The sequence below is a fragment of the Brachyistius frenatus genome, unplaced genomic scaffold (genome assembly GCF_029030835.1).
Source record: "Brachyistius frenatus isolate BFR_SWC_R1_liver_20210118 unplaced genomic scaffold, ASM2903083v1 Contig_36, whole genome shotgun sequence".
In the NCBI taxonomy this organism is placed as follows: Eukaryota; Metazoa; Chordata; class Actinopteri; family Embiotocidae; genus Brachyistius; species Brachyistius frenatus.
The window spans coordinates 404,934-422,054 of record NW_027210635.1 but is presented as its reverse complement, the minus strand read 5'-3'; the positions used below and the strand labels follow the sequence as shown (position 1 = coordinate 422,054).

The 17,121-nt window shown below is 41.6% G+C and overlaps 1 protein-coding gene across 4 annotated transcripts in view; it reads left to right on the top strand.

Annotated features, from left to right (window-relative positions):
- The window catches only part of plppr2a (phospholipid phosphatase related 2a), a 57,470-nt gene extending 52,331 nt beyond the window's left edge, over positions 1 to 5,139 (top strand). For all 4 annotated transcript variants that reach the window (XM_069701186.1, XM_069701189.1, XM_069701188.1 and 1 more), the window contains one exon: positions 10 to 5,139. In XM_069701186.1, the coding sequence (XP_069557287.1) occupies positions 10 to 118 (109 nt within the window). In that variant the 3' untranslated portion in view covers positions 119 to 5,139. The remainder of the gene's footprint in view (positions 1 to 9) is intronic.
- The last annotated feature ends 11,982 nt before the right edge of the window (positions 5,140 to 17,121 follow it).

Genomic DNA, 17,121 nt, shown 5'->3' with positions numbered 1-17,121 from the left:
CCCCTGCAGACTCCGCGGGGATCTCCGTTCACCGAGATCACATGACCATCAGCCCTATCGGTTCCCCGCCACTCCCGATGTCCTCATACCGTCTCGCTCCATTTCCAGCGAAGTCTAGACCAGTCGGAGCAGCACTCGCCGCACTGCGCCGCCCATCCGGCTGGGCGGTACGCAACGCTGCACCGCTCCTATTCCACGCAGGTCTAGATCTCCTGTAATACGTGAAATGCAGCACAAACACACCTCACCCTCTTGCCCTCTCAACCCCCGGGGAACCGATAGGCAAACTCTTCAAAGAATTTCTCTTTTGCAGGATGTCCGTTAAAGTAAAACTGAACATTCAGTACAGAGTCAGGTACTCTACATCTCTTTAGCTTTTTTTTTTTTTTTTTTTTTTTTTCATTCTGAATATTCTTCTTAAACCTTTTTTGTATGAACTCGATCATGCGAAGCTGACTTTCATCTTCAGTGGTGTGAACTGTGAGGAAAAAAAAAAAAACACATCAAACTGTGACCACTGAGAATGTCTGCCGCTTATTTTTTTTTTATTTTTTTTCACCCTCCCTTCAATTGTATGAATGAGTTTACACCCGTTTGAAGGAGGCACGTACTGAAAGCTCAACGTGACAGTGAACTCCCGGGATGCAGCTTTGATGTTTGCTGTCAGGAGGCTGCCATGTTGGACCAAAGAAACCTGCTGAAGGAAATGTGTGCTGCTGAGATTTACCTGAAAAAACAACAACATCATCCTTTTAGCAAGCTGTGCACACACGCAAACAAACACATGCGCACCCTTTTCCTCCCTTGGTCGCTTTCTCTCACACTCCTTATCTCATCCCTTGCACACACGCACACACACACACACACACACACACACACACACACACACACACACACACACACACACACACACACACACACACACACACACACACACACACTGGAGTCTGACTAGCAGTGCCCTAGTCAGCTACACATGAGGTTTACCCAGATCAAAGGATCCATTTCATATCTCTCAGCAGAAGCACCAGACAAAAGCAAGCAGGATGAAAGTATAGACATCTTCACTCTGGCTGTCTTCTTCATGTTTTTTTTTGTTTTTTTCTCTCTCAGATGGTTGCAACTTCACCAAAACTTGATGTGAAATACAAACACATTGGATAAGACAAAGCCAAGCTCCTGACTGCAGGTGGCACATCAGTGAGCCAAATAAAGTGCATCACATTCAGGAGCAAATATTAGTTGTTGTTTTTTTTGTATTCTTTTGAGACGAGGAGCCTTCGTACAAAACGCTTTCTGTGATGCCTACTGACTTTTTATTATTTTTTTATTATTATTATTATTATTATTTCACTCCGCAACGGCATCGCTCACCCTGAAATGGGAGTTTCTTTTGCTACCAACGGGCCGCGTCATGTAATTATTGTGATTAATTTCTGAGATTTTATGAATAGTTTTATTTACTGACATGTATATACGGTGTTCCATAAAGCGCTACACGTGGCGTGACAGTTTTGCTGATTTTTGATTTGCACACTTCCTCCAGTCCTCGTTTGTATTCGCCCTTTTCTTCCTCTACACAACATATTTTTCCAACCTCAGTTTAACCCTCATCTCTGTGGACGTTGGTATCTCGGCTATAATACCATCGCTGTGCTGTGAAATGTTTCCCTCTGCTGGACGACGCAAACGCACACAGACAGAACTGCATACACACAAGAATAAAGCACATGTACACATTATCAAACATAAATGAAAAGCACACACATGCACAATCCCACTTAAACCCCCCCCCCCTCCCCAGCCTACTTGTTACTGTGCGTTCCTTCCCCTTAATCTACTTTCTAACACTGCAATGCGTTTGTATGATAGTGTACATAGCTCTTTTTTTTTGTATCGAGAGTGTGATTTTTACACGAGCATCACCAACACAGTGTGGAGATTGGGGAAAATCTTGTATTTATTATGACGATGAAGAACATGTGTGAACGTGAAGCACAATTAACCAAAACTGGATTTGTTGGAAAATATCCGGGTGGCTTACAGCACCCGGTCTTTTACCGGACGAGACAAAACTGGGAGAGTCATTTAGTCTTGAGTTCCGTGTGTTCATAACTTTATGAACGTGAAGCCCTTTCAGTTTTAAATTGGCATAAATAATTGATGTGAATATAATTTCTCTCTGTTTTGTGGTCATTCTTCACTTCAAGTTAACAGTGCAACAAGCATAAAGCAAGCTGACAAAATGACATGTTTAAAAAGCCTTAAGGGTTTTGTTTGTCACTACGGTGAGGCGGATCAAGCTGTGAGCATGTCCTGGCTAACATGTTAACATCAGGTTCCTTCTTTCACATGCGGCAGACACAGACAGTGTGATTCTAGCCACCTGATCAGTCTCTGTATTATTCTGTTATCTGCTTCTTTAGATGCTAATTATTGCAACACCACTTAGTTGCTACCTTGGTTTGTCTGCTGTTTGCTGCTCGCCGGGTAGCGTTCGGGGTTATCAGAGATTTTCAAGCAAATCCCTGCTGTGGCTGCAAATGAGGTCGATGGGACTAAAACATAACATTAAAGTTGCAGCCCATAAAACCAATACAATAATCTAAAACGTGTTAAAATGCTCCGTAGCACTGAGAACAACTGCAGAGCAGAGCTAATTATCTGCAGGCAATTTGATCCGCTGTTGTTATGAAGATTTTAGCTCTAAAAACAATGTGGTTTTGATGGAAATCTAAGAGTCCTAAAATCTCAAAAAGATGATTCTTTTAAGGCTTGAGCTCGGAAGATAAAATAGTAGACGTGAATACAATTTTCACTCTTTTCTTTTGCGAGATCTATTTTATAAATGGGTAATTGTTTGCTGAAGCATGACCCACAACCACCTCACAAAGAGGTAATAATCAGCGTTTACGGCTTGACACCAAGTGACTTCACTTAATGCTGCTTTAACACCCATATTGTTGTTTCACACAGTACATCTGGTTTTCTGAGCTTACATAAGACGCATCTGCAGATTTGACAACAAAAAAGACAGAAATTATATTCACTTAAAAAAAAAAACTTGCTCACAACATTACAAAAATCACAGTCTTTTTCAGACCCTATAAAATCTAGGAGCCAGTCATTTTCTTTTAATATAACTCCTTCCAAACCAAGACCATGTGCATTTTGACCATGAAGAAAATGTGCTGAATTAACTTCACATACTGTATCTCTCCAGTGGATGTTAGACTCTATCATCTCAGATTTACTGAACATTTTGTACTTGTGAGAAGTTTGATTTCACTCTTTGAAGAAGAAGAATCATAACAACTGTGACATTTTGGTGGCTCAGAGAGCCGGGGCTACATAAACCACATACCTGCGAAGTTGTGAAGCTGAGTCACACGAATGACCTTTGCTGCATGACATCCCTTTGTTTCATGTTTTTCCTCGTTGCTCTCCCGTGTTTAACGTCCCCCCCATGACGCAGGAATGCCTTAAAATAATCTTAAAGGAAAAGCATAATAAAAAGTACTTCGAAAACAGCGACAGCCTGTATTTCTAATTGCAAGTGCGAGCTTCTCATTTGTGCAAAATCTCAGTAACTCTTCACCGATGCAGTCAGTCAGCATCTGGATCGGTGTTCGCTGTGAGCGCTGCAGCGGCACAACAAATGTACAACTGAGATACAAGTGAATAAACACCAAGTAAAACACCCTCCATGAGGAGGCAGATTGGTTCAAAGCTACAGCTTTACATCCCTGTCTTTAGTAGACCGTGTTTTAAATCAAAGAACAAACACGCTGCAGTTGACTGACGTGAATAAAAAAAGCACCGGTCTCCTTCAGATCTGCAACTCTGAGGGGGGGAATCACATTTCCTTTGATCCTGTTGCAGAAAACCCTCTGTTTTGTAAAGATTCGTGTGATGAGAACAATAAATGGATATTGCTATAAGAAAAGCAATCTGTGTCAGTCTGCACTGCTTGTTTTGCTGCTGTATTCAGTGCCCTGGTGTGATTTTGTGCGTGTGCGCTGGCGTGCATGAGTGTGTTTGCGTGTACGGCGAGAGGAGATTTTTACAGACACTGATTACCGATTTTTTTTTTTTGTCCAATCAGATGGCAGGTGGGTTCATCAGGCTCGACTCTGAGGTCCTGCATTAGATGTCTTAGTAGCAACACTTGTTCATTTAGTACTTATTTATTGAGAATTGTAAACCTTTGAAATAGGACTCTGCTTGATGAAAATATCTTTTTGTGTTGGCATTATGGGAAATATAGTGTATTTGAATCTTTTGCCAGTAGGGGACACTACAAATATGGCCATTTCGACCTGTGCTGCAGTGATTCTGACCTGTTTAAAATCTGTCTGTCCCCTTCTTTACATACTGAACATTACTGTGAATACTAAACCACTGAAGTACACATCTATTTTTAAATAATGGAGCAGATGACAACAGTAACAAGCAAACCAAAACAATAAATTCAAAGTTCAATTTAAGGAAAAAAAAAAAAGTGAACACAATGACTACTTATTAGCTTTTAGCAAAGCTTTCAAATGCAACTTATGGTCTGCATCGAGATGAATTTTGTCACCAAGAAAAGGACGCGGATATGGCACCATCCTTGCACAGCGACAGGAAATAAACACTCAAGATTCTTTACTAAAATTATAGTTCAAAGAAAACCCTGAGCTAAAAAATTTGTCGCAGTATTATTAGGAAATTATGCTGCATGTAAATTATCATGAGTACAAGATGCTCAGCAGAAGAAAAAAAAGGCCCCAGTAAGTAATATACCGTTATATGACTGGATTGTTATTACTGTAACATTTTATTAGGGTTTGGTCTTGTGATTTCAACCTGGGGATTGGTCCAGCTCCCAACGCTCAACTAATAAAGCTGAGAGTTTAAATGATTAATAGGGTAGGAAAGAAGAAAAACAAGTTTCTGCTGCACAGATCGGTTTTGATATTTTTGAAACGTCTATCTCATTTTTGCTATTTCTGTAATAATATTGGATCTTTTTAATATATAAATTAGACAAAGTATAAGAGTCACCTCTAAAATGTCTAAAACTGAAGTATAAAGTAACATAAAGTGGCTCTAGTACAGTACCTGAAAATTTAATTAAAATTCAGCTGTGAGTTATTATCCACCGCTGTCTGTTCCCTTATTCAAGTTAATGGTTTACTCCTGTTTTTTTAGTAATCCATTTAAGTTGGGCAACTTCATCAGAACGAATGCATTAAAGTCAGAGATGGTGTGATTTGAAAAACACTGAATCTTCCAACAACCTCATCAGCGTTATATTCTCAGACATGCTGCTCCAACTGTTCTCACAGGCTGCTCACCATCATTACAGAACTGTAAAGTCTGCAAAGTTTTCTTTTGAGACCTGCAGCATGACCCTTAAACATATTAGAGAAAACTAAAAAAAAATAATGATTTAAAGTAAAATATCCAAATACTCACAGCGGTGCGATCTGTTTAAGGAAACCTACCGTGTGCTGTGACAAGCTCAGTACTGCCATCATGTGGTTTGAAGCACTCTTACCCGCCACACGCCCAACATGGATCTGAATATTGATAATGAACGACATCTGCTGCATTAGCATGTTCATTTTTAGACGCTGCCAATGATTCTTTAAAGTTTAACTCCCATACTAAACGGGTTCAAAGAAAGTTGGATTGCAGCATACGTCAATCGTGTCGAGAATGACGGCATGGAAGAAAAAAAAAAACAACAACAACAAAACACGTGAAATTTATAATACCTCATTTTCTGTATCATAACTCTGTTAGGAACACCGGACAACGGTCACTCTCGGGGAGTTTTGCATTTGCAGGTTAAATCCACAAGATGGCAATGCACATCACAGACAAGTGCTTGTATATGTCGAGCAAGGAGGAAGGGGGAGAGACAATTCGAACCCGGCGTTCATCTTTTCAGACATCATCATACATGAGGAGATTTCTCAAGCTGTGTCATGGAATGAAGGGAACAATCACACAGCAGCTAATGAGAAGATCTGCACCTGTGTACGCTAATGAGACGTAATGAGAATCATTTTCTTAATGTCACAGATGACGGTAAGAATTGCTTATACATCAGTGTCTGTACATGCGGCACTCTGCGTGCTTGCTTTGCACAGCAAGCGCCTTTTTTTTGGGGGGGGGGGGGGACTGATTTCTAGGAATTTGTGCCCATAAAGTACAGAACACTATCCACGAATTACGCTGAAAGGCTGATCAAAGAAACCTTACAGTACCGATGACACTAATTGCAGCCACCTCAATTCTCCAGACTTTGGAGAGATGCACCTGCAGTTCCCAAAAAACCTCTGCTCGGCTGAATTTAAACGACCACCAAACATCCCGGTGAGAGAGGTTCAAAGGACGACGCCGTTTGCTTGGTGAAATCCCACCTGCAGCGTCTTTCTGCCGCTTGTTTTTTTTTTTTTTTTTTTAATATATATATATATTTTTGGCCATGCAGGCCTCATTAGTGTGGGCAGCACAACTCTGTGTTAGTTTTCATTCCACTGTGTTCTTCTCCGCATACCAATCACAACGGGTTTTCTGGTGATTTTAGGTAATTTTATTTTCCACCAGAAAGCTCTTTTGGGTTTGACGGTAAACGTGATCAGTGTGACTAAATGTTTTAATACCAGCTCAGAGCTGAGCGGTTTACAGACGGTGGATGGAGGGGCATGTGAGGGGAAGAAGAGAGAGAAATGAGAAGATGAAGTAAGATATTTTTACTTCTAAAGTAATTATGTTTTGCCTTTGTGGAGGTGGAGCTGATGAGGACTGGAGCCACCAACGGAGGACACAGAGGTTATGTAAAGTTTCTGGGAATGTGGTGATGTTACACACAACTACACATATAGTATTTTTTTTTTTTTTTTTATGTTGACTCTTATATTAAAGTCAATATCTTTGAATGCAACAGTTTTAGAAATAAAATATATTAAAGATTGATAGCAAGAGCTCATGGGAAATTAATCTTAACAAATACATAAATCAAGTGTAAAAAAAATTCAACTCCTATTGAGGTGTGACTCTGTGTTTGCAGAAATGCTTGAAATGGCATATCGAGGCTATAGGTGCCATAAAGTAGAAACACTATCTGATGCCTTTATCTCTGCTTTGATTCAGTTAAAATGGACAGACGTTTCTAGTGGGAAATTGATGGCAAATTTAGACCTATTACCTCCGCATTTCTAAAATGTTGGCCCAGGACATGATACCAAGTGGAGGATAATTAATAGATATTTAGCGGTGTACTAAATTTATCTGTCTTAACCTTGCCTAAAACTTGACTGATCCAATAACGCTTTAGACCTGTAACCATAACTACGCAGGTGAAACCTGTCAAGCTTTGGATTTCTCTATGTCATAGCTGCTGCAAGGTGTTTGAAAAGTCAGGAGGGCTCAGCCTTTTTTATTTCAAAGTCAAAAACCAAAGGGCTTCATACAACGTCATGTAAAGTGTGGGAGAAAGTTTAGGTCAATTATTTTACAAAGTCGAGCCGACGTATAACTGCTGCTGCTTTAATACTGTTGTTTGAAACTATAGAAAATGTCCGACTTTTGTGCTGCTTTTGAATGTTTTCAAGTGACTGTTTGTTCTCATAGATATACCACGTGTTTTGATCTGTGGTCCAATACTTTCTAAGTCACTATCACAGAAGCATAATATCCGGTGAGGAAGCAGGTTATACGTTTTTGTTAAAGTAATATATCAGTAAGTGCCCAACGATGATATTTATCAATCAGAATATATATTCTATACAAAAGATTTCTGCCTGAAAACCTGCATTTTTTTTTTTAATTCACCCAAGTATCATAAATGCTGCACTGGTCCTTTAACATCCTGGAGTTAGCACGAGACAGTGTTTTAATCAAGTCACGTCGCTAAAGTTAGCTTAATTGGGTAGCTAGAAATACAGCAGCAGATTAAATATAGCAGAGATAGTTGTCATTTCGGCTGTAAAAGTGACAGCGGCCAGCTGAAAACAAGAACTCTGCTCTGTCTGCCCCTGAATGGGAATTTTTGTTCGAGCAGTTTGAGTTGTAAATCTGTCACAGTTATCACTTTAAACTGCGGATGTGCAGCGCCAGAATGAAAAGTGATGGAAAAGTAGGGACAGGCACGGCAAATTATTTATTTCAGCAGCAGTTGGTTTTGTTTTACTTCGGTACCTTTTAAATCTTACGTTTTGTTATAGATCCTGATTTGTATTCTCAATCCTTTACACGTTGTTTTTTTTCCAGCAGTGCAACAGCAGGTACAAAAAAAAAAAAAAAAGGCACCACAGAAAATCTATAACAACCAGACAATGGGGGCATTCCCTCTCGAATGTCAAATTCCATCCCACTCCGGGATACGGGACCTGTTTCTAAAAGCAGGTGCTGTGGGTTCAGAGCATCAGTTTCCCCTGACAGTTTGGAGGTGAGGTGCAGTCAGCTGAGGCGCTCCACCGAGGAAGTTGCACATGTCATGATCGTGGTTAAGTGGAGGAGAGGAGGAGAGACAAGGCGGATGAGTCATGATGGAACAGAGATGTGGAAGGGAGTGAGCGGTGTGTGTGTGTGTGTGTGTGTGTGTGTGTGTGTGTGTGTGTGTGTGTGTGTGTGTGTGTGGTGCTGAATTTGTATAGAATAAGCCCGAAAGCAGGAATAGAAAAACTTAACATGAAAAATAATGCTCAGAAGCATAATGCACTCGTGTTTTTTTTACACATGTATGCACGCACACACACGCGCCCACACACGCGCACACACGCGCACACACACACACACACACGCACACACACACACACACACACACACGCACAGATACCAGATGTCGGCTCAGTATTAATTTAGTTAAATTATAATTGTTCAGGCAGAACTACGGGCTGACACAATGAAATTACACATAACTGTGAGGTATTGATTTTGTGTTATGTGCAGAGGGTGTGAAATAAATTGAAAGTATTACTACACCATCGAGCAAAGTGTGCAGCGCCGACAAGAACATAATGTATACACTTAAATCCTCCCTCTAACATGACTAGCAATTACAGATAGCCATTGAATAGCAGGAAGATTCAATCAGGCAAAGTTGAGACTCATATCCAGTGGTGGAGTGGGGTTAATTAGTATACTTGGCTTTAACCAACCATGCAGGATGTTGAAGGGTTGAAGGATAATGTTTGTTTAGATACACGGGCGCAGTGTCCACAGATAATGTCTTCATTAACTATTGATGCGCTCACACACGAGGCTGATAGCCCCTGTATCTCCTCCAGTTTATATGCTGCAATCCCTCCACCTCTACACCTTTCTCCTCTCCTCATTCTGTCTCCTCCGTCTCTTCTGCTTTATCTGAGCATCCGAGAAAATCTGTAAATCCCCCCCCCTCCAAGCACACACACACACCTCCACCAACCCCCATGGTTTTTCACGCCTGCACTCCTCCTCCTCCTCCTCCTCCTCCTCCACCTCCTTCTCCTCCTCTCTCCTCCCTGCTCTTTCCTCTCCCCCTCCACTCCTCTCTTCCCTCGTCTCTGTCTTCCTTCTTTCGCTTCCTCGCTCTTTTACGTGAACATAAGCGCAAAGTACACACTGCTCCCCCACCACCAATACCACTACCACTACCACCACCACCACCACCCTCCACACACACACACGCACGCACACACGCACACACACACACACACACACACACACACACACACACACAGCCTTTCACTCCTTGCATTATCTTTCCCGGAAATTGCATTTCCAGCACAGCCAGGGCCCCATTATGAAGAGGGAGCGACATGCTGTAACCTTTTTAAAAAGCCATTAGTGATGCACCTGCCCCTCCCCCTTACCCCCCCCCCACACACACACCATCTCCCCCTCCCTACCACACAACCACACACACCCCTAAACCCTCACCAAACCTTGCAATTCATACGTAACCCCCCCCCCCCACACACACACACACACACACACACACACACACACACACACACACACACACAAACACACCACTCCTCTTTCTCCCTTGTTCCATCCTCCCTGACCCCTCCCCACCCTTATAGCAGCTGTAATGTTATTAGGCCGTTTCTACAACCATTACTCGGCCAGCTCCCAGCTCCCCATCTGAACACGGAGCAGATGCAGAGGGAGCAGCGCAGGGCAATGGGGGCAGCGATAAGTGTGCAGAGGGTCAGGTGTAAAGGGGGGGGGGGGTTGCTATGGATGGATGGATGAATAAAGATGAACGCGCGCAGCAGAAAAGACAGGAATGTGAGCGAGAGAGGAAAAAAAGGGAGTTCAATCGATCAGTGTAAACAATGAACCCCCCCATCTCTGCTCCCTGCTTTGGTCCACTTATCTAAATACAAACAGCAACTGTAACATCATACCTGGGTATCACACCTTTGCGCACACAAATATGTAAACAGACACACAATAATCTACACACACACACACACACACACACACACACACACACACACACACACACACACACACACACACACACACACACACACACACACACACACACACACACACACACACACACACACACACAGCAGCAGCAGCAACTCAATACAGAGTCAGTATTGAGCCTGTTGGAGGAGCTGTATTGTTGTTGCACTGTCATTTAGTACTGTAGTTGTGGACCACACTGGCTGCATTATCGTCCTATTAGAATGCAGAGACGAGCCAAGGAGGGCAGTAAAGAGGGGAGTGGAGTGCCATGGAGCAGTGCAGAGACCGAAAGGCAGGGTTGAAACAAGCCAGGCACACAGACAGACACTAAATCCAATTGCATGGGCAGGTTCCAGGAAGCAGATAGTGAGAGATAGAGGAGGAAGAGGAGGAGGAGGAGGAGGAGGAGGAGATGATGAAGTAAAAAGTATTTTTCTTCCCTTCTTCTGACTTATGTGTAGCACACAGCAGAGTCTGCAAACCCTAATGCAGCAACTGTAGCTTAACCGTACTGTACAAGCCTACACAACACAGCTTCGGCACGGCTCAGCCCACTGACTGACTGTCAATGTGATGGAGGTGCTGCACTACGCTGAGGCATCGGAGGGAAACCCAGAGGACACAAATCCATAAAAACAACCGACTGTATATTTCCTGATCCCTGCCCACTTCATAAAACCCCACTATCACACAGGAGGATGTTCATTAAAGTAATTATTGGCAGGATGATGGCGCTGCGCAGGCTCTGAGGTGACTGCAGTGAATGTTTATAATATCTCATAAGTCTATCTATATTCACACTCTTAATGTGATTCTAATGCTCGGCAACATATTGATCAAAACTGCAGGAGATGTTGATGATGGCCGGAGCTGGCAGTAAGGTTCGTAATCCTCCTCCATACAAGTCCCCTGTGTAACTGGAGGCTAACAGATTCACTTCAGTGTTCAGCTTCCTCCCCCTGCTCTTTCTTTGTCTGTCTATCTTATTTCACCAGTAAATCAAATAACTACATCCATTTGCATTCATTATTATTTTGCATCTGTAGGTTCATATCTTTTATTTTTGAAGGTCTGGAACTTTACTGCTCTGTTTTTATCCCTCTCAGGATACAACCACGCTAATAGGTTTTTGTTTTAGCCATTCGTTTTGCTGCGTTTACGCCGAGCGTCCGCACTACTTTGGCGTTTTTAAACCCGTAAAATGAAAACTTCTGAAAACTCTACAGACACAGGGAATTACATTTTAGTTTGGACAAGTGGAATCAGAGACTTTAGAAAATGATGCCGTAGACGCCCACCTCGTTCGCTCCCTAATTGGGTGTAATCCTTCCTTTTTTTTGCCACGCCCCTATCATGTGATCCTTCTCCAGAAAAAAACGATTACATCAGTCTTGATTACCAGTGGTTAATTTAACATATATAATGAATCACAAATGTTGCTGGCCTTGAGGTCAGTGCTAGCAGCGTGTTCAATGACCCATCAGACTCTGTGACCAGCCATTATATTCTTACTTTAGTCATCTCAATCCTCATGCCTAACCCTAACCAACCTAACCAACACTCAATCTGATTGGCCACCAGATAATCACTGGTTTTGGGTGGCATGCCTAATATACACGAGTGGTCATGTGATCATGTTATATACGTTTTTAGGTGGGTTATTATGGGAAATTGGTTCTAAAATTGTGCTAAAACACTCATGTGTTTTCATTTGCGTTTTGAAATAAAAATGCATCAGTGTAGTTATAACCTCATGCCTCGCATACAAGACTTTTAGCTGCAACAGCCCCTTGTTTTCAGTAGACAAGCTTTGATAAATGCAGTGCACGCTAGCCTTTACGCTGCAGAACCAAACAACTGACAGATGTACCAGTTTGCTTCATAGTTGGTGGAGACCAAAAATAGAGCTAAAAGAGGAGTGACCTTACCTAAGGCAACGTTGTTTACAGCTTGTCTTTGCTCCCCCCCCCCCCCCCCCCCCCCAAATTTGGGCAAAAAATATGCTATTGCCTGTTGAGTCAAAGCAGCAATACCACAACATAAAAATAATCCATTACAGAAGTCCTGAATTTGAAGTTAACTTAAGTAAAAAAGTAGACTATTATCAGTCAACTGTATATATTATAATTAGACCCACATGACTCTCATGCCTGTACAGTGTGAAGCTATTGTGTGCAGATGGTTAACTTATCTTAAAGGTCTGTTGTTGTTTTTTGTATCTGTCCTGATGTCACAAACAAGGACCAAGAATGTGTCTCCCGGCAGGGTTCAAGAAATAACTGGAATCTTATTATCATTGAAGTTACCATCAGAACATCTGTTGGAAACTCCAGCAGACACTGTGCAACAGTAATCTAGTAAAATAGAAGTAATCTTCTAATTTAACTCCCAAGAAGAATGTGAAAAAGCATTTCTCCCAAAATGTTAACGTTTAAGTAATATTAACAAGTACAACCAACCCAGTTTCATTTTCATGGTTCATACTGCTCTTTTGTCAAAGCCCACTGATGTCTCAGAGATATGCACTGGGTGCTCTTTGGCATGAAGACGAAAGTCAGATGAGGTTGTGTAAAGAGTGACAAAGTGTGCATAGGGAAGTGGTCGGAGGACATTCGAAGGATCAAACACAGGATTTTTTTTTTTAACTACTCTTCGTGTCTGTGTGGAAGCAAAAGTCAACATGGATTTATTTAAAGTAACCTTCGTATGTAAAGTAGTCACTTACATAATGCATGCACGGTAACTTATGAGACATATATAACTTTACTTGCTGCCAGCAAGTAACATACGTTTTTCAACTCAAACCATGATCTTTTGCTAAACCTAACCAAGTGGTTTTGGTGTCTAAACCTAAAAAAAAAACTCTGTGTATCTCAGAGACGTCAAAGGGAACGTTGTGTATGTCTCTGAGATGCCAGCAGGCTTTGAAAAAATGAGAACAGGTTGGTGGAGCTAGTGTATAATGTATCAACTGCTCGGTACCAGTAACCCTTTTACAATTGATTACAAGAGCATCACATTTAAGTCAAACCTATACAGTATATAATACTATAAGTCCATACAGAGTTACTGTAAAAGAAGAAGAGACAGAGGCTTTGCAGTCACGGGCTCCAGCGACCCCAGAGTTAGCTGCCCAAGGATATAAAGCTAGCTTAGTCAGTATCACTTTTTAACTAATTATTTAGAAAACACTTCTACATGATAAGGTTTTACTTAATTTTGCTTGATTTTACCTGAGTTCTCTCTTTATTGTCTCATTTTATTTTACTCAAAATTGTTTTATCCATTTCATCCATCTACCTATGAGCCTTTCTCTTCAAACCCCATCCTCTCCTCTCCTCTCCTCTCCTCTCCTCTCCTCTCCTCTCCTCTCCTCTCCTCTCCTCTCCTCTCCTCTCCTCTCCTCTCCTCTCCTCTCCTCTCTTCTCTTCTCTTCTCTTCTCTTCTCTTCTCTTCTCTTCTCTTCTCTTCTCTTCTCTTCTCTTCTCTTCTCTTCTCTTCTCTTCTCTTCTCTTCTCTTCTCTTCTCTTCTCTTCTCTCCTCTCCTCTCCTCTCCTCTCCTCTTCTCTCCTCTCCTCTCCTCTCCTCTCCTCTTCCATTTCTCTCCAGACACTGACACCAAATCCCACAACAGACGCCCTGCAGATCGATACCATGACATCATCAGGCGTGGACATCATCAGTGGGCTGTGGGCGAGGTGCTGACCTGAAAAAACACACACACACACACACACACACACACACACACACACACACACACACACACACACACACACACACACACACACACACACACACACACACACACACACACACACACACACACACACACACACACATCCTCACACATATAGGAGGACCTGAGGGACTGAGCCAAGCTGGGCTTCCTCACATCCCATCCGAACCCGTACAACTCCTGCCTGCCTGCCAACGCTGCACTGCTGCCGCTGTAGTAAATCTGACTGATGACAGGCCCAAGACCTTTTTCACACACACGTAAACACATGGACACACAGCGAGATAATAGACAATGAGGACATTCCCCTTGAGTGAGCTGTTGAGAGGAGGCCAGGCTGATGGGTGTAAATACAGTCGAGACAAAGCATTGCACTCTGAAACTCCAGCTGTTGTACGCGTACTATTTCACCCTACTTATCAGGATAAATGAAAAACACGTATATCACAGGCCTAATTATGTGTGATCAAGCACTGAATGTCACTGTATCCCTCTCCCCTGGCCTCTGTGAAAACAAAACCTTTTCATGCCAGGCCTGACTGACTGACTGACTGAAAGACTGATTGACTGACAGGCCTGGTTATTGTCCAACTAAGCCTGAACAGTACACGTACATGCAGTTTTATGTTGGCGCTACATGTCCGCAGCTTTACCCGGATTTATAGGCAGCTGGGAGGCTCCGGTGAGAAGGTGGACAGACAGGATCAAAAAGCTGCACAGGAGTCAATATCCATAAAGCTGCAAACACCTCCCAGTCTGCTTAAGACAGCTGCAAATGAGAAAATCTCTCAGTGTTTATGGTTGCGGGCTCGGCAGTTCATTTTAGCCTCTGGACAGACAGACGGACAGACACAGACAGGGGAGGGGGAAGGAGAGATGGCGAGCAACAGCTTGTGAATTCTGTTATGGAATAGAAACATCTGTAAAATGTAACAAAAATATCGCTACGTTTGTCTGTCACTTTAAGTGGCCTCTGGTGTTTCTGAGTTGTGTGGAAGCTCAGCTTGTCATGTGTCTGAAGGATGAGGCTCCATTGGAAGATCAATCGAGTTTGACTCCTATAAAAAATGTTGGAATATCTGAATCACTATAAATTTTACCCTGCAAATGAGAGTGTTAATATTTTTGATGTACTAATGAAATACTATTTGGGCACCCACTGGTGGGTAGAATAGGAAAGAATTAAGGGAATAAGAGGGCAACAAGTTATTGTTTAGGAGGGACATAGAAACAAATTACACCCTTTTCTAATTGCCTGGTACATATTGTATAATTACAGCATACAGCCATGCCTTTATGTGACTTTACAATAGCTACTATATGTCATGAATAGACAAATTACATTTTACTTTGTGATATAATTTGCTTTCAACTTTAATAACACAGTTTATTGGTGGAAGTATCAAATCTACACACTACACATGTTTTCGCCTGTAAACTAAACCTCACGCATTTTTTTGTGAAAACTCTGCTGAGTGAGAAAGTGGCAGGGAGAAAAAAAAAGTATTGATTTATTTAGCTGGCAATTCATTTTTTTCAGAGGTATTTCCAGTGAGTAAAATATAAAGTGTGTTGCAGCTCATTTGAAATTATATTCAAATATGTTTTTGCCAACCAGGAAATGTATTCATAACTATTTTCCGGTTATTAACAGGCCTATTTTTCCAACCACATTATCACTTTTCTAAGTGTGAGGTGCCACTCCAATGGTATGTATGGGCAATTCAGAAATGGTTATGTAAAGATTACTTTTGAAAAAAATATTTTATTAACCTTTTTTTTTGATTGGACAAGTCCCCTTTTCAATCAGGCAATCATTGGTCATGTTTGTTGATATTGTTTGGCTATGTCAGTACCCGCCTGAGCAGACTGGACACCAACTGTCACTGTTTGCATTCAAAATATTTACCAACCACATGGACATAAACCCTCAGACTTTGATCATAATGCAGTTGGGAAAAATTAAAGCTCAAAATCATGTTTATTGCAATACCTTCAGAGAAATAAAATTATATAATTATATAGTGAGATTATTAAACAAATTTTTCGAATGGCAGACGTTAAACTCAAGAACCTTTCCCTCTGGTATTTTATTATTATAAAGCTCTACTGTGGTAATGATCACGTAGTAATTTGTCCTCAGTGACTCAGTCGACTCACTGATTCCGTTGATCTCGGTTGATCAAATACATTAGACAAAGTAGGAAACTTCAGTGTCAATGCCAGTGTTTGTTTGTGCGTTAGTCCCATTATAAACATATTGAGGGTGAAAACTGCTGAGACAGGCTTTTCATTCTCGTCTTTGTTTTATACAACATGGAGTTAAATCCAAGTTTTTCACCTGTTTCTGTGACATCACTAAACTCAAAGTGAAAGTGCTCTACCCCAAACTACTTTTGTCCGATCATTGCTTAGCAACTGTATCTAGGCACGGCAAGCACCCCCATTCGAAAGCCGTGCGCACGGACCTGTAGTTATAAGCAACACTTCAATTACCGAGATTTTTCTACTTCCAACAAGAAAAGTAAGTGTGCGTTTGTTTTCACTATTAGTTAGTTATTTAGATTTGTCTTGCTTTATTATTTTTCTGGCGGTCCATCTAAAAATAATTCCATCATCAATTAGATAATAGGTCTCAAAAAGCCATGTTTTTGGGGGCATGTCTGTTTCATTGACAGCCCTTAGATGCAGTCCAGTTTCTGCTATCAGTGAGCAGGATGTAATGTCATTCTCAATCAGATTGCGTCTGATCCACCACTTTCCTCTCCAGCTGGTTCAAAAACCGCTCCAAATGACCGAAATCTGAACTCTAGGCTTATAGTTCACAAACCAATCAGCGGCGTCACTGTCGGTTGCGGGTTTTTTTGTGGGTTTTTTTTAAACAGTAAGTAGGTATTTCACTCAAAATGTTATTTTGTGGGGTT